Raw genomic sequence first — 25039 nt, forward strand, 5'->3', positions numbered from 1 at the left:
CATCTGCAAATTGAATTAGGTTCAAAAGTTCATCAGTTCTTCTGCCCCTCCAAATGAAAAACTAGAGAAGGTTCCTTCCATCTCCACAATTCTGTGCTTTTCTATTTCTACAGACAATTCCTCCAAGTTCTCGCTAAGATACAGCAAAATATTATAAAGTGTTTTGCTGTCTTTCACAGGGTATAATGGGCTGTTTCCATTCATCACATTAAAGTTAGCAATGTAGCTTTTTGATATTTTGTTCCGTAGTAAAAATGTAACTGAATTATGAATTGTTTCTGGGATAAATTCAGTTGAATGTGCTACTTCATAAACACTTTTGAATGTATAATCAGAGTAACATCTGGTTTTCTTTAAGACAAGCCAAGTTCTTGCCCAGCAGCTACCAACAGAGGAATGCCGAGGTTCTATGTATGGTTGTTGCTATGACAACATTGCCTCTGCTTTAGGGCCTCAAGGGGAAGGATGTCCCACAAGATTCAGTCAATGTAAGTGACATTTGGTTTTGAAATGTAGCTTCACATTTAGTATTTTCCAGAAAAATAGCAGCAACCAATGGAATCATTTTGGTGGTATTTTATATGTACAGGTAGTCTTGCTTAATGATGGTAATTGTGGCCTTCAGCTCTGTCATTAAACAACACATTCGCAAAGCACATGACATGACTCTGTTGACTTGTGATGGCAGTTGCAGCAGTTCCAGTTGCCATCTTCAGGCAAATCTTGTGTGGTCACAGCATACTCTAGTCATGTGATCACCATGTGCAACTTCCTGCTAACCTCTCTGTTGAATTTGCTTGCCAAAAGATGGCAAAGAATGTTAATCACATAAGCGCTGCAACAGCCACAACTATGAGGAACAGTGGTAAGTCCCCTCATTCAGGGCCATCCTAACTTTGAATAGTTTGCTGAAAAAGTGGTCACTGAATGTGGACTATTTGCGTACTACATGATCAAAAATCTGATTTAAAAAGTTCAACTTGAAATATATAAATACCTTTATACCTGAATTCTATTGTTTATATTCCTTGCATAGAAAAATTCTTTGTGTTTTGTGGTTAGGTTTTGATGAATTTGTACATTCTATGCTCTTCATAAGAAAGACTCACCAACACATTTCTGTTTTGAAGTAAAACTAGTTCAGGCTCCCGGATGAAATCATTTATATTCATACATATCACATAATTCTTTGTGTAGTGTTTCCCAACCTTGGCAACTTCCCAGTGTGAGAACTTTAACTCCTAGAATTCTCATAAATGGTGATGCTAGCTATGGAATTCTGGGATTTGAAGTCCACAAATCTGGCGATTGTGAAGTTAGGAATTACTGCTTTAGGCCGGAAGGAGATTCATGCAGGCATGGGGAAAGTACAATATAGGAAGCCAAAGTACTTGATAGCATGATAAATAAAAAAGCATACGAATATCATTTCTCTCCTGGCTTTTGTTGCTAGCTTTTCCTGTCCAGTGTATGTTACCCAGTGCCCATGGTTCCTGCACAGATTGGACCATACGTTGGTATTTTGTAAGCGATGTTGGAAAATGCAATCGTTTTTGGTATGGAAGTTGCCATGGGAATAAGAACAACTTTGCTACTGAAGAAGAATGCATGAACACCTGCCATGGATCAATGGGAAGAAGCCATGTGAGCCTTCACCACCATGTGGCAAGTCCTAACATCCCCTCTAGTTCTCAACTGCAAGAAGGGAAAACAGAGGTAAATCCACAACAATTTGGAAGAACTATAACTCATAGAACAGGAAATGAAGGTCATAGTGATAGAACTTCCTCCAATCAAGATGCCTTACCTGAATCTGAGCAAGGAACTAGCTTGCTAGAAAACCAGTCAGAAAATTCTCATCACTCAAGAACTCTTGATGAAATAAAAAGGGACACCATAGACCATTTGCATGGTTTGAGTGAGACTGTGATTTCCAGACACTCAGAGAAGCAGCTGACTGTGAATGGCCAGATCACTCAACATGAGGGTGACGAGTGGAGGAGGGAATCTGGAGCAGATGCATTAACACGGAGAAGATTTGGGTATCAAACCCCACCAGAGTCCACTTTTCAATATTCTTTGAACAGGTACATTTTTGCATTAGCACAGAAATATTGAAGATGTCTTGCTAATATTTTAGAATCATGCTTCATACAAGTTCGTATCTAATCCTCTATGCATGTCCATTTTGGGGGAAACCGTTGCATATCTTTCAGGATCTTCTTGGATGGACCAGAATCTTCTGCAGTGGAAGCAGGCCTAGGACAAAGCATCCGTCTTCTCTGTAAGACAGACAATTCCCACTTCTCTAGAGTTGAATGGCAGAAAGACGGACAGCCAATCTCCTCTGATAGGTAGGACTGACCCCTGGATTCACCCCCATATCCCCTATGAATGGAACTTTGAGGTCATAGGTTTCACATTTGAAATTTGTCAGTATCTAAACCTACAACCTCTGATCATGTGATGAACTTGAGTGAGGTTTACATGCATGTTTCCATTGCTGCATTGCAGATAGTCCTTAACTCGCAACAGTTTGTTTAGTAACTGTTTGACATTATAATAGCACTGAAAAAAGTGACTATGACCATTTTTCACACTTACGACCATTGCAGCACCTCCATGGTCACAAAATTAAGATCCTTGGCAACTGGTTGTAGTGTCCCGTGGTCATGTGATCCCCTTTTGTGACCTTCTGACAAGCAAAGTCAATGGGGGAGCCCAGATTCATTTAACAATCATGTCACTAACTTAACAAATGAGGCAAAACTCACTAAACAAACGTCTTGCTTTAGCAACAGAAATTTTGGGCTTACCTGTGGTCATAAGTTGAGATCTAACTGTATTTCACTGTCTTCACATAACCAGTACAAAACCTGCCAGCGATTCATCTTTAGCATCACTTTCTTGCTCTTATTCCCATAACCAACCAGAGTAATTGCTATCAATTTGACACTGTTAACTGACACTGTCAGTTTGACACTGTCAACTGAATATGTCATTCTATGTTAACTGATTCTGTCAGTGACTGCCACTGAGTTGGTGCAATTTCCAGTTTACCACATTTGACAATCCTTTAATCTTTTCTCCCCATAGGCATACCTACCAATCTGACAACTCCCTGGTGGTTAGCCATCTCAGGACCCAGGATGCTGGCATCTACACGTGCACAATTTCAAATGGGAGGGTGGAACGCAGGCAGATCGAGTTGCTGATCAAAGGTTATTTTATTCTTTGTTACTCATAACAGCCATAAAGCAAGAAACTGCTTGTCCTGATATAGCCAGCAGGTTGTTCTACAATTCTTTTTTCATCAATGGAAAATGATATCCTTTCCACATTTCATCAGAGTACAAAACCAATGCTGTCTTTATCCAGGGAACTCCTTTCTTGCTCTGCCATCCCAATGCTTGGAAAGCTCTCCTCCATCTTATGGGAAACTTAGTACAAGGAAAATCTCCTGGGCAAACAAACCCTGGAAAGAACCATCCCTTTGTCAGCCCCCAAAGATTTCTGAAAGTCAAATCCTGATGGCTTCTTTGTTCTGTTTCTTTGTGTAGAAATCCCTCAATCTACCTTCACCCAGGGAAGAAGGCATCAACTTACTCATGATCAGAATCACCAGCACAGAGTCTTTGGCACAGGAACTAATGACAGGTGGTCACATGTTTCTTCTCTGCATCCTCAAATAACATACAGGTATAGCTTTCAATTTCCCAAAGCAGCTCATGTTCCACATATTGTGCTGTGCACTCTTTAGAGATGCATTTGGAAGCTGATCAAACAACAGCAGGCTATTTAATCATAGTGCCATTGTATCTAATCTAAATGCTTAGAAATCAGCCCTGCATTTTCTTTACGGCTACAATACAGAATGTGGAGCAACTCTAACCTAGGTTTTTTTATATATATTTTTTTCCTTTTCTTTCTTACTGGTTGGACCTGATCAGGCAACTGAAAGAACCTTTCAGTTAAGGTTAAGGTTAAATTAAGGAACTTAATTTAAGCAACCGTTGATATCAAAGTGTTTTAATGAAATCATTTTATGCCTTAGGCAGTTTTCTGTGTTTTGCTCGGCTCCTCGAGGAACCTACTGTTAGAAGGAAGCAATCATTAAGAAATTAATTACTGGGTTTAATAAATATTCATTGTTGAAATAAAACTTATATCTGCAGGAAAGAGATTCTAGCAAAACATGCTCTCTTTTACAGACAAGCAATTATTTAAATAGCTTATTTTCACTGATCACTGGGCAGTTTTGTAATAAAAGTCAGTGGCCTGCTTGCAGCCAAGGTTCACAAGCATCATCAGCTCAAAATTGCTTCTTTCGCATAGGTGGGTATCCTCTCATTAAGAACCGTGAGTCACATTCTAGAATGTCGCTACACTAAAAAGAACTAAGAAAGGCTGTAGTGAGAGAGAGATGATGAAATTTAAGAGCTTATTTTTAGCAACTTGTCTTTTAAAAAAAATAGCTTAGTATGGCAGTGGGGTTGAGTGCATCATTTCAGTGACAAGGGTAACTATCAGGCCACCTTCTGCAAAAAAAGCTGCCCAGGAGAAATAGTAAAAATGGAGTAGGTAATCTGCCATTCCCAGTTCTATTCATTGATTTCTGAGGCGTCCATCTGTAGCAACTGTCACTAGCTTCAATAATTGGAAATAATCCTCCTCTCAAAAACTAAAGTGCATGCATGGAACATTATCAAAGGGAGTGGGAGTCATTTGTTTTGCAATCATGTGTCAATTCAGTTGCTTTATTCTTTATTCTTGCTCACAGGATAGGAGTAAACCTCCTAACCTACTATATCTGGATTAACAGGCTGGCGTAGGTTCCCAGACAGCTGCATGATTTTGTTGAAATTCTTGCTGAAAGCATCACACATGGCCAGATAAATTATAAGGAGAACATTCTGTTACATGGGATTCTCATGGCTATCAGCATTATCTGGGCCTATAGCCAAGGGAACTGTTAAAAGGGATGTAATTATACAAACCTACATTTTGTAAAATTGTTGAGAGAGCGCCGTATACTTGTTGAAGAAGACTCTCTGTAATGGTCCATTTATGTTCAAATCATGACGAAAAGAGAGAAGGGCTAAAGTTCAATTATGTAATGCAGATACATTTATCGAATTCATATACCATTTTTAGCTTCTTCTGAAAGGAGATAATGTCACGGTTAATCTAACCTCCAATAAAAGGAAAAGCAACACTTCCATCTTTGCCCTCTCTCCCCCAAGCTTCTTGAAAATGGGAAACAACCAGTTCCTTCTCCTCATAATTGAATTGGTCTGGCCGACTCCAGTGGAGAATGCAGATCTATAAGTAACTTGCCAAATTAGCCAAATCATAAATATCTCTCTAGGTTAAAATCAGTACTTTAAATTGCAGTTAAAGGTTAATGCGAAGCTAATGTAGAGCCCGGAATAAGATGTAATATATTCCCATCTACAACTGCATTCTGGCTGCTGCATTTTATGCAGTTGAAAATTCTGGATAGCTTTTAATAGCCATATAGAGCCTGATACAGTACTCTAGATGTATGATGACGGGGCATGAATCACCTCAGTAAAGCTAGCTTGATCACTCAACAGTGAGACACTGGTGAAGTGGGTACAGCAGCACCTGCATTTTCTGTGTCACATGAGGAAAGTACATCTTCCTCTCCCTGTCCTTACCACTTTCTATAGAGGGACAATAGAGAACATCCTGTCATATGGCATTAAAATCTGATTTGGAAGCATTACTGCTTCGGACAGGAAGGCGGTGCAGAGAGTGGTGAGGACAGCAGAAAAGATTATTGGTAGTTCACTTCCTTCTATCCAGGACATGGCATATAAAAGTGATGCTTGAATAGGATCCGCAGTATGTATGTGTATAGATATATACTTTCTTTAGAGAGCAGGCAACAGAATTTTATTTTTATTGTGTGGCAGTATAATCACAGTAAAAATGACAATAAAGATTATCTTATCTTAAAGTCCTCATGTCTTCAGATAAGGTTGTAACTAGTGCAACAGCCCAAGATGGGCAAAGGCTTATGTAGCCATGGTTGCCAACTGCTGAGCCAGTAGGAATCACAAATCCTTGGAGATATACACAGCAGATTCACTCTTCGCCATTCACCACTTGTGTTCTAGGCCTAACTTCTATCACTTTATCCCCCAGCTATTTTCTCAAAAACCAGGAAGCCACCCAGAGACAGAGAGCAACTGCTCTGGAATTATTTTGCCTTGGGCTGAGATATCATCTTTTGCCAATGGCAAACCTTTCCATTGACAAGGAACTTTTCAACACTTGCTGAAAAGAGTGATTAAAATGAAAGAAGGAATTCTGATCCTTTTAAAAAAACATTTAATGCATCTACTTTGCAGGTTAAAAATGTATAAGAATGAGCCTTCGGTAGTTGATGCTAGCATTGGCGAACAAGTCAGGCTGCCTTGTCATGTAGAGGCTTCCCCCTCTTTGACCATTGAATGGCAGAAAGATAGCCGTCCTATTTCATCTGCCAGGTAAGTGGTATTCTTGACAATATTACGCTCTCATTTTGTTGTCTTTGTACTAAGTGTGCAAAAGCCCAATGACTCCAATGAAATAAGTAAATTGAATTTGATACCCCTGGTCTATAGCGATTCTCAATCATGCAGGTTATGGTTGTCCCAAAGGTGCTTTTTCAGAGGGCAACTGGACTTTTGTTTTTGTTTGTTTGTTTTTTCTTTGAAGACTACTATGTTATGTTATGTTATGTTATGTTATGTTATGTTATGTTATGTTATGTTATGTTATGTTTATTAGTCTTGTATGCCGCCCACTCCCGGAGGACTCCGGGCGGCTTACAATAAAAAGGGGAAAGAGAATAAATAAGACAAACAACAATTTAAAATACAACAACATTCATAGTTACCGTGGGGCTGGATACTTCAACAGCCCCCAGCCTGCCAGAGCAGCCAGGACTTAGTGGCTTTACAGAAGGCCTGGAGGATCGTAAGGGTCCAGATCTCCACGGGGAGCTCGTTTCAGAGGGCCGGAGCTGCAACAGAGAAGGCTTTCCCCCGGGGGGTCGCCAGCCGACATTGGCTGGCAGATGGGATCCAGAGAAGGCCTAGTCTGTGCGATCGAATTGGTCTTTGGGAGGTAATTGGCAGGAGGCGGTCTCTCAGGTACCCAGGTCCGATGCCATGAAGGGCTTTATAAGTAACGACTAGCACCTTAAAGCGTGTCCGGAGACCAATGGGCAGCCAGTGCAGCTCGCGGAGGATAGGTGTAACGTAGGTGTACCTAGGTGCACCCACGATCGCTCGCGCGATTGTACTATCCTGTCAGAGCTGAAGAAACCTCTTGAATGAGAAGTGAAATGTCTTTAAAAAAAGAAAACCCAGTTGCCTCCTGAGAAAGTACCTTTGGGACAACCATGACCTGGATGGCTGAGACTCTCTACAGACTTTTAGCTATGCAATTTGGGATGAACACCCTTTCAATGGTGTGGGAGTAGGAATGGATTTTCAGAGGAGGGGGGATTGCAGATTATAGGAACCAGGAGCACCAATCAGATGACCCTGAGGACACAGATAAACCTCCAAGGGCTTCAACAACCCTCTAAAAGGATGCAAATGACCAGCTGTCTGCAAGGAATATAAATCCTTCCATTCCCCACCATCCAGTCAGAGCTGAAAAAGCTTCTTGGATGAGAAGTGAAACATCTTCAAAGAAAAAACAAGAATAGCAATAGCAGTAGACTTATATACCGCTTCATAGGGCTTTCAGCCCTCTCTAAGCGGTTTACAGAGAGTCAGCATATTGCCCCCAACAATCTGGGTCCTCATTTTACCCACCTCGGAAGGATGGAAGGCTGAGTCAACCCTGAGCCGGTGAGATTTGAACCGCTGAACTGCTGATCTAGCAGTAGCCTGCAGTGCTGCATTTAACCACTGCGCCACCTCGGAAAATCCAGTTGCCTCCTGAAAAAGCACCTTTGGGATAATTGTCTATAAATTTTCCCTTTCTGTTTTTCCCCTTAGGACACTTTCTTCTCTGTATTAATCTACAGCTATACTTTATTTTAGTAGGCCTTTTTTAAGCATTTCCTATTCACATTTTCCTGCATTTCTTTCTCCTATTTCCTTACATTTTTCTGGTCATCATTTCCATATAAATTTCTGTATAACCTTTTGTGGTAACTGCTTTTTTTTTCTTGAGCTAGAAGTCTTTGTAACTGTTTAATGTACAGCAGCTGAGTTCATATAACATGCTTAACAAAAGCATACTCACGTAGTTAACCTTAGCCTTGACTTGTTTGTGTTACTGAATGAGTTGGGCAAATAGAGCCCATTTTGTGACAGGTAGCCCTTGGGTTACCACAGCACTTGGGACCAGAATTTCTATAGTTAAGCAATGTGGACATAAAGTGCCATGTCATGTGAGAACATTGTTTAGTGATGGCAATCCTTGTAGTCCCAGTGTTCGTTGTAGCCCTAGGACCATGGGGGTCATTAAGTGGGAAGTGAGAAGAGGCAGAAATCCTACAGAATCAAGCTGGTGTTTTCTGCCACAAGTTGGGGGGACATGCATTATGCATGTGGAGCGTGGGGCAGGGTGGTATAGGAGGGTCAGGGTGGGTGCTGTTGGCTGGTGCCATAGGAGGTGCCATGGATGAATTCTACCAAGCATAGGTAGATGTGCAGGTGCCCCGAAGAATGCCACAGGCAGCTGCTAAGCATCACAGGTAGGCAAAAAAGCAGCAAAAATAATTTCCAACTTCCTGCCAGCTTCCCTAGTGCTTTACTTGTGGAAAGTGGGCCGAGAATGTTGGAAATTGTGACCACAAGTCACTGTGACATTGTAATTGCAAATTGGGCAGCACCGAGCTCCAACATGACCACATGGGGATGCTATGGGAGTTGAAACTCTCTCTTGTTCAGCATCACCATACAGCATGTTTGAACAATCACTGAACAAGCATTTATAACCCAATCAATCACCCCTTTTTCATACCCTTTACTGCCCTAGGTTTAGTAGAACATATTCACACAGATGAAGTAGCTCCAGCTAAAGAAGGATGAGTAAGATGGCCTGAAATGCACCATGTTTACAAAATGAATCTGGGAAAACCCGAACAGACAGCTTGTCCCTCCTTTATTTTCAATGAGCTTTCCCAAGCATGATTAGGATGGATGGAACACAGCATAATGTGATGATCAGCATCTAGGACTAGGCAGTTTCAAAGCTTCTCTCAATCACAGCATTCTGAATTGACTTTGGGCCAGCCACTAATCCTTAGTTCATCCTCTCTCATTAAGTTCTTACTCTGCGGATAAAATAGGGAGACCCCCCTCCCATGTACATCAGTTAGAAGAACCGGAAGACAGGCTATCAAAGGGATGTCCTAATTCTCCCAGAGGCTTTCTCTCTATAATACATTCCTGCTTCATCCTATCTACGTAGAAACTCATTCATTTTAATGATTCAATATTTGTGGCCTGAGGTGATCTGGCAAAGACCGTCATTTGACAACCTGGATATTGGTTGTTCTTAAACTGCTTACAGCCTGGATGGGTACCTTGCAATGTAATTATACTCAGCCCAATGCTTTTTGTATTTTTGACTCCTGCATATTTTAAGTGAAACCACCAACATATTACCAGCTGCTCAAAAAGATTAACTCTACGAGTGGACCGATTTACACAGGATGCAAAACCAAATACCTTTACAGCTTGTATTTCCTTAAGAACCCAGCCAACTGTGGTTTCCTCAGCAAACCATGGCTTAGTGCAATGTAACCCAGCTACTCTTAATTAGCTTGCAGCAATTAAGCAGGACTGATGACACCTGATCCCATTGAACCTTAGGAGCTCATAGCTTATATTCAGAATACTATACATTTTGAGCCATTAGTTTCTCACAAAAAGGAGAATACTCTGTGAATAAATGTATTTCTTCTTCTTCTTCTAAAATTCATGGCAATTTTAATTTCTAGGCATAGGCAGCAACCTGATGGTGCCCTGCTAATCAGTCATCTGGCAGCAGAAGATGCTGGCTTCTTTACCTGCATTGCTTCTAATGGCCGGGACCAAGATCAGAAAAAAGTTCAAATTAGACCTAGAGGTAGTGGTTATTGGGGGGAGGGGAAGTTTTACTTCAATGTTACCCAAATATAAGTAATGAAATTGCTGCTGGAGAAAAATGTGGTCCTTTTTTTTTTTTTGCTACTGTTGTTAAATTAAGCTTTAGTTGCTGATTAATATATCCAGTCTGGAGAGTGAACTTTCTCAGCATATTTCCAGCAATTAAAACCTGATGGCAAGAATTTTTTTTAGTAAAAGTTGAATGTTGTGCTTAAGAACTATCTCTACACCAGGGGTGTCAAACTCGATTTCACTGAGGGCCGCCTCAGGGTCGTGTTTGACCTCAGGGGGCTGGGGGAACATGGCCAGGGCAGGCATGGTCAGCTTGGCATCATTCGTGTCAGGGGCACCCATGGTGGCCCGAGTGCTCTGCCAGTGAAAATGGGCTCCCAAACTCCATTTTCAGCTGCAACAGTTTTCTGCAACCCTCTGCCAGCATAAACGGAGCTTGGGAGGGCTGCCCGCAGCCCTCATGAGCTTCTTTTTCATTGGTAGAGGTACCAAAGGCCAGGCCTTTGCTGTTTCCAGAGTGGTCCAGTGGGCCAGATCTAAGCAACCTGTGGGCCGGATCTGGTCCCTGGGCCTTGAGTTTGACACCCCTGCTCTATACTGTGGCTTCACAACTCCCTTTAGATATGAGATCAGTTTACTTTCATCAATGATACCATCAAATAATCCGAGGGAGATATTTAGGGTTTCACATAAATTTTGCCAGGTTCAAGAAAGATAGAAAATTATTCAATACTTTTTTTTACATTGGTGGTGCCGGTTAAGATAATTCAAATTGGTTTAGGATCCTAGTGGAAATATTGTTCTAGAAATAAGAAAGGGGACCTCTGGAAAATGCTGCTGCCGTGACTTTTTTGTGTGCGAGAGAGAATAAATGTAGGAGGGAGATATAGTTACTGCTATGAAAACAGTTCCTACTTTTATCAGTGTAGGACAGCCATAGAGAAGAACTTAAGTGTAGCTGATTGGCTACACAGTGTTTCTCTGTGTTGAATTCTATTGTGCATATCATGTCGAGATTTTTCTCCCACGTAGATAGTCTTTCAGCTAGAAAGACGAACTGCACATGATGAGCAGGGCTGTTTAATCAAGAGCTGCATTTTCAGAATATAATTTGATGACCTCGGGCAATATCTTCCTGGAATTGATGACACTCTTTTCATGCTTAGGAGACTTGAGAATTATTGACCTGCTGCCCAGGCTTTCTGTGTCTGAAGGGGAGAATGCTCATCTTCATTGTGATGTGATGGGAAACAATGTAAACATAAGATGGTCAAGGTAAGAAAAAAAATCAGCTGCATTTGCTTATCTCTCTAGTACTACTAAAACATGCAAGAAATTATCAAGCTATAATCAATTCCAAGTAGATGGAATTATCATCTTCCATCTACTTGGAAGATGAATTCGGATTTAGTTTTTCAAACTCATTTGAAATAACCCTGTTTATTTGTGTGTTCCTTGGAAGACTCTCTGAATACTAACCCTCCCTTTATTTCCTTGTAACTGGGAGTTGGGGACAGAGTACAGCAACTGCAACACTGCTAATTATTTACTTCTGCATAGAAATGGGGTTCCAGTAAGATCAGATGGTCATCGTATCCGTGTGTCTCAAGATGGAAGCTTGTTTCTAAACAATGTTCAGCTTGGTGATGAGGGCTCCTATACATGCAATGCCTACAGTGGCAATCATTCCGTCAGTGCCAGTACAGATGTTAAAGTCATCAAAAGGCGGCCAGAAGGTGGGTGTGCATAGTTGTTTTTAAATTTTCTTCTAATCTCCAGTATTGGATTTCACAGCAGCTGCAACCTTAAATGTGTGGCATGTGCTTAGCTTCCTTCGAGGACTGGAAATGTTTTGTGTTGTAGACCTTCTGTAGAAACACACCTGGTTGATCCTGTACATGAAGCATACTTCTGAGCCTTTTTAAAAAAAATTTAGAACCACATAGTATATCTGATATCTTTAATGAAAGCATATGTATATGGAAGGCAGAGTTGAAAGAGAAGTATTTGCATCTGGAAGTGGTCACTGTCTCTGTGTGAAGGCGAGATGGCACCTGCCTTCAAAGAAGCTGTAGTGTATGCTCTCCTGAAGAGATCATATTTCAATACATCCATATTGGACAACTTCTGTCTTGTCCCCAACCTTCCCTTTTTAGGGAATATGTTTGAAAAGATGATGGGGGATCAGCTACAGCAGGAGTGTCAAAACTCAAGGCCCCGTGGCTAGATCTGGCCCATGGAGTACTTAGATCTGGCTCACGTGGCTGCCCTAGAAAGAAGCAAAGGCCTGCAGTGCTTCTGCCAGCAAAAATGGGCTCCTAAGCTCTGTTTCGGCTGCCAAGGCCCCCTGCAACCCTCTGCCAGCGAAAACGAAGCTCGCATGTGCCCCCCCTCCATCCCTGTTTTCACTGCCAGAGGGTTGCAGGCCGTGGCAGTCAAAAACAGAGCTTGAGAGTCCATTTTTGTTGGCAGAATGCTCGGGCCACCACAGGGACCCTCAACAGGAATGATGTCAAACTGGCCATACCACCCTGACCATGCCCCTACCCCCGGGCACCAAGGTCAAACACAACCCTGAAGAGGCCCTCATTGAAATCGAGTTTGGCATCCCTGAGCTACAGAGCCAAAGAAGCAGATTTTCTAGGTATCTTTCAGTCACTATCCATGCCTCATCATATGAAGGAAAAAAAACTGTGATGATTGCTTCCAGATGCTATTAATTTCTTGATGGGCATCAATCCCATCAACCATGGCATCTTTATGGATTGCCTGCAATGGTTGGGGACGCAGTTGTGCAGTGGCCCCATTTCCACTTGAGCCATTAGTACCAGCTAGTAATTGTTAGGGGAAAGCAGTTGAACCTGTAATTACTCCAAATTGCAGGGTTTGGTCCTCTTTCCTGTGGTCATCTATATGAAATCGGTTAAATTATTCATCAATGTGGGGTCTCTGAGTTATATATGGCAAACGCAGCCAAGGCTGGAGATGCTATGAGAGTCTGGAATTGAGAGTCACTGGATGTTGGGCAGTATATAAATATAATAAATTATTATTAATTGGTGCCTAAAACCTGACACTTCAATTGCCACTGCTGGTAAGGCAGCTGAAATCCAGCAGCTTGCCTCTGCATGCTTTCCTCCAAAGCGGTATTTTTGCATGTAATCAGAAACTTGAAATCATTGAGGCAATCCAGTCCTTGTTATTTACAAATACATTCTATTACATTCAGATTACTTGGAAGACAATTTTAAGGTCAAAGGCTTTTAAACTATGCCAGTTTAACTTCAGGAATTGCTAAACTGTAACTGCTGTTATAGTGCAGAGCATTTATTTTCAGCCTGAAACAGCTGTTTGCCATTTAGAGAATATCTCAGCAGAAACCAATCAATTTTCTCTCAAAATGCGTTAATGCTGATGTTGCCATTTGCTACTTTGAATGTTTGCCAAGATGTAGATTCCATTCACAGTATTTTTTGCTGGAGCTGCAGCAGATAGAGAATATTTTCCACTGCATGCAGTTAAATAGCCATAATGTAAATAACAAAAAGTGAACTCTCAACTGATTATGAAAAAACACCTTGTTTGGTTCTTTCTGACTTTCTTTCCTTCCTTCCTTCCTTAACTCTTCTAGTGCCAGCATCCCACCCTGTGGACGCAAGCAGGGAATGTGTTGATCAGCCACACCTTGCTAACTGTGATCTGATTCTACAGGCTCAGCTCTGCAACAATGAGTATTATTCCAGCTTCTGCTGTGCCAGCTGTTCTCGCCGCTATGGCTGAGTCACAGGCTTGCTACCCCTCTTGCAATCCTGCTCAGGAAGAAAAGCACTCATCTCCAATCTGTTTATCAAGCATACACACGGGTAGTCAATACAGCTAATGTGAGAACAGAGAGAACAGTTGGCAGAAGTGGTATCTCCACCTTCCTAAGCTGTATTTTGTTTTGCAAGAGAAACACCAAATCCTCTAACAGCTGGCTGACCTTTTCATTTAAGGAAACGGAGAGTTGTTCCACTAGCAAAGCTTAACAATACAGACAAGAATCAAAAGTAAGTGGGAAAGTTGCTTCAAGATAAATCAAGGCTAGCAGACACATTTTAAATCAAACATAAAAGCTAAATTAGTGCCAGAACCCACCAAGAAAATCTGCTGACCACATTTTTTTGTGGAAATTTAGCATACTGACCTAGAAACTTGTTTCCTACAGTTATTTTAAATGTCCCTGCAGTTCAAATTTAAACAGTTATAAGCAGACAATGGTTGTTTTTTCAGCAGATACAGAAAACATTGCTGAGTTAACTACCAGCAGCACATATCACTTAATATTTGTTGGAAATGTATAGAACTCAGAAGCATCTGAAGAGGAAAATGCATGGCAATGTGGCAGGGTTTTGTATTCAAATATTCTTAAAACAGCAAGGCTGTATTTCTTGAAATAAGTTCATTAAACAGTGGTCCTCTCTTACAATTAAATATGTATTCAATTGCATTAAGGCCTTTGAAAAAGGAAACAAAGTCTGTTGTATCGCTTCTGCATAAACAAATACCAGAGGGCTGTGCAATTTGAGAAGTGGTGTTTGTTTCTAGAATCTCACGACTGCAGTCACGCAATCCCCAAAGAGATACCACTGCATTAATGAGTCATAGACAAGTACTGAATTTGCACTCGTGTATGTTCCAAAGCACTATGCAGTCTGCCCCACTAGTGTACACAGCATCATGACAGAATTAATTGGTGATGCCTCAGAATTGCGGAAGGGTATGCTTTACTGCTTTCATTATCCCATCCCATGTGCTAGATTACCTAATACAAGGATGACCATTGGCACCGTAGAAGTTCAAACTGCAGTATCTATGCATTCTCAATGGCCGACTATAAACACATTCTACAGAGCAAGACTAGAGACATCCCAAACCTCTTTGTGTTAACTAATTATTCTCAACCTTTAAGTGTCTCAATGTCTGTGACTACTGTAAGGTATTATAATTTCCTTTAAGTGTAAAAGACAGGAAAAACCAACACTGCTGGCACATCTGCAGTTTTTTCCTCACATGATTCCTGCTACAGCTTTCGATCCACTATTATGGACTCAATTAACCTGAAACCTTCCCAGATTTTAGGTAGCTCAAGATCTCATTTCTTTTAGAAACAAAGTACATCTGTAATACAATCTCACTTTTGTAGTTTGCTTGCTGGAAAAACAAATATGAGAATCTGCCATATCTATGAGGTTTATACTAAGATACACCAATCAGAATACATGAATGTTCTGATATCTGAGGGCAAATATGATTTTATAGTTGGGCTACTCCATTACAGGTTTCAGATACATGAATAGCTATAACCAGATAATGAAAAACAAATCCCCCCCCCCAGCAAATCTATTTTTTTAATTATCTGACTGTACAATGGGACTATCTTCACTGAAAATGAGAAACATACTGTATCAATTGCACCTGTAAAAAATGGACAAACCAGTATTTATGGAACAATCTCCCCGTGGAGATTCGTACCCTCACCACCGTCCAGGCCTTCCGCACAGCCCTCAAGAACTGGCTAACCCGTCAGGCCTGGGGATAATCTTATTTCGCCCCTCCCGAATGCTGAGTGAATGCTGAGTTTTATTGTCTAATTTACTTTGTGCACATTTCTTTTTTCGTATTGTCCTACACTCCCCTTCCTTTTTGATTGTAAGCCGCCCTGAGTCCCCTCAGGGAAAAGGGCGGCCTATAAATATATAATAATAAATAAATAAATAAATAAATAAATAAATTTACAGCATATTATGCAGAATGTTTAGTAATGGGAACAAGGCAATCTTCTGCATATTACCTGCTGCTGAGAACTGTGGAGTACCATATAAACTAGGTAACAAGTTTTTCAGCTTCTTCAATAAAGATGCAAATTAATTCAGTGTTAATATAATTTAACTGTAGCATGCAGACATATAGACAAACTGAGAGAACAAAACACATTTGTATTTTCTTACATTCAGAATTGATTTTTCATGGAAGGTACATCTTATAAAAAAACAGAGAAAAAGCATATGGTATTCCCCCAACCATAAATAATTCCCCCAACTGGCATTTATAATCATAAGGATAAGTTTTCGTGAAGGAGTGCATTCATCAAAAACATTAACCCACTGACTCTACCTCCCCTTTAATGGATTGAAAAGGTAACCTTGCAACCGGCAACCAACTTAAAATCAAGGAGAGAAGCAACCTAGAACTAAGGAGAAATTTCCGGAGAGAACAATTGATCAATGGAACAACTTGTATCCAGAAGTTGTGAATGCTCCAACACTGGAAGTTTTTAAGAAGAGATTGGACAACCATTTGTCTGAAATGGTATAGGGTTTCCTGCCTGAGCAAGGGGCTCAACTAGGAGACCTCCAAGGTCCCTTCCAATTCTGTTATTCTGTTAAAAAGGCACTTGACCATCTTGTGGGCTAGTTTTTCAGAATAGAAAATTTGAGAAGCAAAGCAAGTATGTTTTGGTGCTTTTAATGTTGATATCTAAGAAAGTTAAATGGTGAAACTTGGTATGATGGTGAGTAGGATATTTGATTAGAACCAGGAAATACAGGTCCATGTTCACCCTTAGCCATGGAAATTCATTAGATAAATTGGGCCTCATCTAATTTCCCTGTTGCTTCTAAGAGAACGGGCTTTAAGGCATACTGCATATTTATGATCAAGGTCATCAACAGGTAATATCAATAACTAAAAGTCTTATCTTCCATGAACAGGTCAACCCCCTTTTAAACCATTCTATTGACTTTTACCTCAGCTGCTGACAATAAAATCCAGTTTAACTACCCAGTGTGCACAATTACTAGGCCAAGTTGTATTTGGGAAGATTGATTTTATTATTGGAAAAACTATCGTGCTCTCAGTCAATCCAAAATGTTAATAAATCTCAAACCTGAATATTTAAGAAAGTAAAAGTGATGCTTTGGCTTTCCTGGGAGACTATGTGCACAATTATTGGGCAACTATTAGTATGCAGAATTATTATACGAATAAAAAGAAAATGAAAATTTGCTCACCTCACTCATGCCAACCGCATCTGCTCAAGCGAGAATCGTAAACAACTCAAAATTTACACATAACATTTGAAATGACATTTCAAAACAAAAAAAATCAGTGACCAATATAGCCACCCTTATTTTCAATAACAGTCATAAGCCTTCCATTCATAGAATCTGTCAGTTTCTTGATCCGATGATGGCCAACTTTTTGTGCAACCACAGACTCCCAAACACTGTTCAGAGGTGAACTGTTTTCCTTCACTGTAAATCTCCCATTTAAGAAGGCCCCACAAGTTCTCAATAGGGTTTAGGTCAGGTGAAGAAGGGGGCTATGTCATTATTCTTTCATCTTTAAGGCCTTTACTGGCAGTGGAGTATTTTGATGCATGCAATGGAGCTATGTCCTGCATAAAATCATGGTCTTGAAATATGCAGACTTTTTCCTGTACCACTACTTGAAGAAAGTGTCTCCTAAAAACTTGCAGTACGTTTGCGAATTGATTTTGAGTCCACCTTTAACCCGAAAAGGTCCAACTAGCTCATCTTTAATAATGCCAGTCCATACCAATATCCTACCTCTACCTTGCTGGCGTATGAGACAGAGCAAGTAGAACTCTGTGCCTGTTGCTGATCCAACCACAGGCCTATCCATCTGGTCCACCGAGAGTTACTCTCATCTCATCAGTCCATAAAACCTTTGAAAAATCTGTCTTCAGACATTTCTTGGCCCAGTCTTGCTGTTTCAAGATAGTCGGGTTTCAGCCTTCCTTACCTTGGCCATGTCACTGAGCACTGAAGATCTTATACTTTTGGGCACTCCAGGTAGGTTGCATTTCTGGAAAATGACAGCACTGGAGGACAATGGGTTCCTGGTAGCTTCACGTTTGATTCCTCTCAAATCTTTGGCAGTTAATCTTTTTTTTTTTCTCAGCACGTTTCTTGTGACCCTGTTGACTATTTGCAACAAAACTTTTAATGGTTATGTAATCTCACCCCAATATCTTAGCAATTTCAAGAGAGCTGCAACCCTCTGAAAGACTTTTTACAATTTTTGACTTTTCAGAGTCAGTTAAATCTCTTTTTTGGCTCATTTCGCCTGAGGAAAAGAAGCTCCCTAGTAATTATGCACACCTTGATATAGGGTGCTGATCTCCTTAGGCCAGTGGTCTCCAACCTTGGCCACTTTAAGACTTGTGGACTTCAACTCCCAGAATTCCTCAGCCAGCTGAGGAATTCTGGGAGTTAAAGTCCACAAGTCTTAAAGTGGCCAAGGTTGGAGACCACTGCCTTAGGCCACCATCTCCCTCATCATGCAAATACGCATCACCTGATATGCTTATATCTAGTAAGCACAAGTTTATACAGCTTGGAGGTGGAAAATATGCATAAAAATGATATGATCAAAATACTCACTTACCTAATAATTGCGCACAGTGTATGTGCTGTGTGAAAAAGTTCTGAGTCTCCCTATATTTTATATGAATGGAATGATCTGAAGCAAGGGAAAACGTTTCTCTACATTATCCACACCATGAATTACATTATATATCTTTATTAAATCTTGCTTTCATTCAAGCAAAACAGCCACAATTATTGTGGTCTTTCTGTGTTTTTCTGTATGTTTTTAAATTATACAATATCATGCTTCTAGTATAGTGACCAGAACAGCACACAAAGCTCTTGTCTCACAACAAGTACATGTATTTAACACTCCAGATCAGTTAAAAAGAATCGGTCACAAGATGATTCCTAAGGATCCCACTATATACCTCTCTCAACAGTGTGAAAATTACCAGTTTATTTTTCCTTCAATCTTTCTCCAGTTGCAAATCCAACTAAAAAAACTCCATGGCAGATGCGTGGGCAATCTCATAAAAAAAAATTGTGAGGCAAGATTGCTTTTGCAGAAGCCATGCTGATTAGTTTACAGCAAGGTCCATTCCTCTATGCATTTAAATGGTATTTTCAATTATTTTTCTTGGAGCAGAAGTTAAAGGAAATTAAAGATCAGGTGCAGTGCCTATAAAAAGTCTGCACATCCCTGTTAAAATGCCAGATATCTGATATGTAAAAGAGGTCAGACCAAGATAAATCACTTCAGATTTTTTTCCCACCTTTAATATAACATATAAGCCATACAATTCAATGGAAAAACCAAGCTGAAATCTTTTAGGGTGAAAAATAATAATTAAAAAACATACAATAACATGGTTGCACAAATGTGCACAGCCTCTTATAAGTAGGGCTGTGCCATGTTCAGAATTAACCAATCACATTCAGACTAATGGTAAATTGTAGTTAATAAACACCTCCAATCAATTAAAGTGTCTCTGATTAAGCCCATATAAAGTTCAGCTGTTCTAATAGGATTTTTCTGACATTTACTCAGTTGCCTCTTAATAGCAAAAGCCATGGATTGCAAAGAGCTTACAAAGCATCAAGGGGATCTCATTGTTGAAAGATATCAGGAGAAGGGTGCAAAAAATTTTCCAAGGTGTTGGATATACCATGGAACACAGTGAAGACTGTCATCAACAACTGGAGAAAATATGGCACAACAATGATGTTACCAAGGGCTGGCTGTCCTTCTAAAACTGATGAAAAAGCAAGAAAAAAACTAGTCTGAGAGGCTGCTAAGCAACAGCCTCCAGCAACAGTAAAGAAGCTGCAGGAATTTCTGGCTAAAACTGGTTGTGTATTACATGTAACAACAATCTCCTGTATTCTTCATGTCTGGGGCATGGGGTAAGGTGGCAAGATGGATGCCTTTTCTTAGAAAGGGAAACATCCAAGCCCGGCTACATTTTGCAAAAGCTTACATCAAATGTGACAAAGGCATGTAGGAAATTGTGTTAATAGTCTGATGAGACCAAGACTGAAAATTTTGGCCACAAGCCAAAAAGGTATGTTTGGTGGAAAAACAACAATGTGCATCATCAAATATACACCATACAGTGAAGCATAGTGGTGGCAGTATTATGCTTTGGGATGGCTTTTCTTCACAGGAACTGAGACTTTAGTCAAGATGGAGGGAATTATGATCAATTCCAAGTATCAGTCAATTTTGGCACAAACCCTGCAGGCCTCTGCTAAAATGCTGAAGAGGAATTTCACCTTTCAGTATGGAAATGACCCAAAGCATATCTCCATAGCAACATAAAAATAGCTTAATCAGAAGACGATCAAAGTTTTGGAATGGCCCAGCATAGCCCGGACCTGAATCCAATTGAAAACCTGAGGGGTGGCCTGAAGAGGGCTGTGTACAGGAAATGCCCTCACAATCTGACAGATTGGGAGCACTTTGCAAGGAAGAGTGGGCAAAGATTGCCAACGCAAGATGTGCTATGCCAATGGGCTCCTGTCCCAACACTGAATGCTGTCAAAAGTCAAAAGGTGCTTCAAGTATTAAGGGGTTTGCACATTTATTGCAACCAAGTTATTGTATTTTTATTGTTATTTTCCCCCTCTAAAAGATTTCAATTTGTCTTTATATTGAATTGTACAGGTCATATGCTAAATTAAAGGTGGAAAAAATTCTGAAGTGGTTTATCTTATTTTTTATATCTCAAAAAATTGGCATTTTAACAGAATTTTTTATATCTACTGCAGTTCATCACTTCCCAAACCATTTTTCAAAATCTGGATCACATTGGTATCTTTTCCCATGACTGGGAAATATTGTTATTTAATAATATTAAAGAGAAATGGTAAAATAGCAAAGCAGCTTTTACTGTACTTGTTATTGCTGCTAGATTAATGTTGAATGCATATATGAGAGAAGCACTTTTGATGTCTGTTGATAAAATTGGATAGAATTATGCCTTCTTTAATAACAAATAATCAACCATTGATCATTATTTCTCCATTCCACATAACAACCCCACAAGTAATGCATATTCCAAGAAGCCATTTTCCCTAGACCCAAAATAAACCCTGGTTTTATAAAAGTTTTTCTACAACAGAAGTAAGGCCTTAGAAGTATTTGGACCTGTATGTAGTAAGTTAGTAACTGTCCATTCACTGTACAAAATTACTGGGTTATGGAAATTCTTGCCTCTGATCCCAATAGGAATTTATTTAGGCTCTACACAAATGTTTCATTGACAATATTCAATTATTGTCTACGTGGCAGCTTTATGAGAATTCCATGCATTTACATTTGCAAAAAGTATGAATAGACCAAGGACAAAAAGAGTGAAAGGGATTTTTACTCAAGTGCAGTATGGCATAGTCCAAATTCATACATCCACCATACATGCACTTACATTTGAGGTAGCTTTGTTTTAGAGTAAGCATGCTTTGTACTGAAACAAACCACTTAAGTACTGTAACTTTAAACAGCAATAACCATTAAGTTCCATTATGTATTAAGACACACTAAAACTGAGCAAAACCAGTTTATGTCTCTAGATAATGAACAATGCTCTAGAACAAATACAAAGTTCTTCAGGGCTATTTCTGAATAATACACTGATAATCCCTTAATGGGAAATGTGGCAATTTGTAGGAACCACATTCTTCTGGGGAAACAGGAAATATAATACAAATTTCAAAATAAAAGCAAGCTGAAATTCCAGAAGTTGCAATTCCTGCTTTAAGCAATAGATACAAATGGGAGTATATATCTTGCCCTGTTATTAGTAGACCAAACATTTAAAATTTGGTGATCTATACACCAAATGAAATGGAGATCAAACTGGTTGCAGGAAAACAACAAGGAAACCTGTTGAGAAAGACACATAATCTACTACCAACATTTATTTCTGTTAAAGCAGATTATAAATCATCAGTACAAATATATAACTTACATTTGCTTGTAAGGCCAAGTTTTAAGAGTAAAATTAAAAATGAGATGGACTTCATGATTTGCCAGAGGAAAGAAATGGAATAGCTGCAGTCTAGCTATAAGCTTTCATATATAACAATGGGAAAAGCATTTTTTTAAAAAATCTAAACTCTATTTAATGCACCTAAAATGGGTTCATAAGTAGACCTGATTGTAAATATAATTACAGTTGTCACAGTAGTGTTAAAAGAGATGTAAGACAAATAAACTGCAGCAGTACATGAAAGAACCTATATGAACTTTAATATCTAGTTTGATTGCTTAAAAAAAGATAAAATTTACCAATTGTTCTCAAACCAAGACAATATTGTTCTTACACTACTCTACAATGATTTTTTTTAAAAAAAAATTGGTCATGATTCATGATTGTAGTTGCAATATGCTACTTACAATGATACAGAGAGGGACAAGCTGGGAACTCCGCTCCCTACCCTATTCCCATATTACTGACTGTAAGAATCAGTGATAAATCAATCTTATGTACAATTTTACATCCAACCCCCTTTTATAACTTTGGCAAGATTACTTACAACTCATTCAACTTTTAATAACTAGAACTATTTAAAATAATCTAAAATGCATAAAAATAAAGATTTTGGCTTTATTCTATATATATAATTACTTGAAATGGAAGCTCATTCTTTTCCCACTGATAACATATTCTGAGCAGCTTGCAGGCTTTCTCCACCAGCCCATTTCTTACTATGCCACAATTCCCTAACCTCTGTTTTCGCCCCAAGGGAATGGGCCATTCACAGGAAGGTAGACACATTCTTAAGATAGTGGTGAGTCATTTGCTTTCCAGCTTGTGAGGTTTCCTGAAGTTTCTGTGGAAAAAAGGCTTCAGGTTCAACTCCCTTCTTCAGCCCTTTTCAGATTCCTTTTGCCATTCAAATTCCCGAACAGGTGGCAAGGGGTATGTTTCCTGGATTATACCCCCAAAGGCTGGGTTTAGGAGCCTCTTTCCATGAGTGTCCCCTCTCTCTATCCCCAACCTAATTCCAAAGAGAGGGACATGAGCGATTAAAAAATGCTGCCCCCGGTATACTCTTACATCCAATGCCAACACACACATACACAGAGATGAAGTACAAGCCACAGGACTGCTTAAAGTTCTATTTCAAATGTCTTCTGTAATTCGCTGGAGAAAGGGTTAGTCGGAGAGGGATTAGTACGTTGTTTCGATTTACTTTCCAGGGCTGCCCACTGTGCTTCAAATGGATCCACCTGCTGGCCAGCTCCGGGAGGAAGCACATGCTTGTCCTCTGTGGGCCACTTGGCTGGGTCCGCACCATTGAAAGCAGCAGAGCCATTGAGCTGCTGGGCCGGGGGTTTAAAGAAAGGGCTGGCAGTAGCGCTATTAGTTTCATACTGAGGAAATGTCTGCTGCTTTATAAGACTAGGTGACTGATGAGCGTGGGACACTTGGCTGTGACCTGCAGTGCCGAAGACATTGGCTACCATCTGGGATGGGGTGATTCCAATCATGGTCACACTGGGAGCTGAATAGGGCATTCCATTTGCGACTGCGTAGGGCTGAGCCTGGATAAATGTAGGCTGCATGGGCTGCACCACCCCAATAGGCACTGGTGGAGGTGCAATGAAGGTGCTGACTGGAAAAGCTGGTGCTGCCTGAGAAACCACCGCTGGAGGCTGGAGGAGCGGCTGGGGAGCTGGAGGCTGGGGCTGCACCTGAGGCTGCTGTGACCGGACAGTTTTAGATACTTCTTCCAACCAACGGTCTGCCTCTGAGGGAGTGCGCCTGTGGCTTGCCTGAAACAGATTCGGCGAGGCCTCTCCCGAGTCGGCACTCCAGTCAGCACCTGCGAAAAGAAATTAAAAACAGGATATAACCTCAGCAAGATACTGTCTTCCCCTTCTTCAGAACAATTTGATGAGGAATCAAAGTAGCTTTTAACCACCATCGGGGTGTAGAATAGCTGCTTTCCTATTGCCAGTCAGTAGTAAAGCATCCATAACAATGATTAACATACTTTAACTAGTGTATGTATGGAGTTCCAGTTATGTTGACAAAGATTTTGAAACTGAGACTAGAACTGGGCATTTAATTAAACAAGTTATGGGCTTGCTCCTATCTTTTCAATTTCAATGTCCAGCTTCTCATTCTAATGTTCTAAAGGAGGACTGTTAGCCAAGTCAACTGATCTACAATGACAGATAAACTATACCCTCAGTCAGAAATTCTAGCACTCAGAAATATGCGTAATTGTTTGGATACAATGCCTCAAGTGAAAAGACAGAAATTATGAGATCAATATGCAGGGACTGGATCATTAATTAAATTCTGTGGGAATTTGATAAATATGTAGTGTTATGTACTTTTTGCTTAAATGAATAAAAATACATGAAATATACTACTCTTCCAGGAAACTGTACGGCTTTTAGAAACATATATCACTTTAATTTACACCTTAGAAATCTACTTTAGAGTTGGATTCTCAAATAGTTTTCTAAATTACTAGAAATCTTATATATTTATATTAGAATGTTAATTACTCCAAGTACTATTTTATAACACTAAATCACTGATTTTGTGTTAGAGCCATTTTTTTTACATTAAAGTTACTGGTTATTGAAACAGCCTTTTCTTCTAGTAAGCTTTAACATGTTGTTTGTTTGTTTGTTCTATTTTCCCATCCACCTACTAATTTTACTTCCACATTAAAAAAATTACTACATCTAAATGTCCATTTCTTCTACTTTCCCTTAACTGTACTTACGGACATTAAGGAAAAATCCTTAAGAGCCATTTTGTTAGATCAGATCAAAGTCTTTCAAATCCAGCATCACAAATGTTAAGCTTCTAAAAGCAACATGCCAAGATCAGTGCCCAGTCTTACCAGAAGGAGAAGCTCCAGCTCCAATTTTAGCAACAGCTGGAGCAGCAGGGGACTGAGCCCAGGGATTGGATTCACGAAGTGGTATTGCTGTAGATGCTATAGTAGTTTGAGCTGGTTTATCAGCAAACACATGGAAGGCAGAGGCAATGCCATTGACTAAAA

General features: G+C 39.9%; 2 protein-coding genes across 8 annotated transcripts in view; one reads left to right on the forward strand and one right to left on the reverse strand.

Annotated features, from left to right (window-relative positions):
• Window positions 1-15484, forward strand: part of PAPLN (papilin, proteoglycan like sulfated glycoprotein) — a 92262-nt gene extending 76778 nt beyond the window's left edge. For all 3 annotated transcript variants that reach the window (XM_032228569.1, XM_032228560.1, XM_032228578.1), the window contains 10 exons: window positions 359-488; window positions 1454-2087; window positions 2217-2354; window positions 3097-3221; window positions 3561-3699; window positions 6378-6515; window positions 9977-10104; window positions 11303-11411; window positions 11697-11872; window positions 13768-15484. In XM_032228569.1, coding sequence (XP_032084460.1) covers window positions 359-488; window positions 1454-2087; window positions 2217-2354; window positions 3097-3221; window positions 3561-3699; window positions 6378-6515; window positions 9977-10104; window positions 11303-11411; window positions 11697-11872; window positions 13768-13916 — 1866 coding nt within the window. In that variant the 3' untranslated portion in view covers window positions 13917-15484. The remainder of the gene's footprint in view (window positions 1-358; window positions 489-1453; window positions 2088-2216; window positions 2355-3096; window positions 3222-3560; window positions 3700-6377; window positions 6516-9976; window positions 10105-11302; window positions 11412-11696; window positions 11873-13767) is intronic.
• A 4688-nt stretch (window positions 15485-20172) lies between these two features.
• Window positions 20173-25039, reverse strand: part of NUMB (NUMB endocytic adaptor protein) — a 72224-nt gene continuing 67357 nt past the window's right edge. For 3 of the 5 annotated variants that reach the window (XM_032228589.1, XM_032228603.1, XM_032228595.1), the window contains 2 exons: window positions 24878-25033; window positions 20173-23839 (listed from right to left, as the gene is read on the reverse strand). In XM_032228589.1, the coding sequence (XP_032084480.1) occupies window positions 23124-23839; window positions 24878-25033 (872 nt within the window). In that variant the 3' untranslated portion in view covers window positions 20173-23123. The remainder of the gene's footprint in view (window positions 23840-24877; window positions 25034-25039) is intronic. The other 2 variants (XM_032228610.1, XM_032228619.1) reach the window with 1 other exon arrangement.

The sequence above is a fragment of the Thamnophis elegans genome, chromosome 1, assembly GCF_009769535.1.
Source record: "Thamnophis elegans isolate rThaEle1 chromosome 1, rThaEle1.pri, whole genome shotgun sequence".
Lineage (NCBI taxonomy): Eukaryota > Metazoa > Chordata > Lepidosauria > Squamata > Colubridae > Thamnophis > Thamnophis elegans.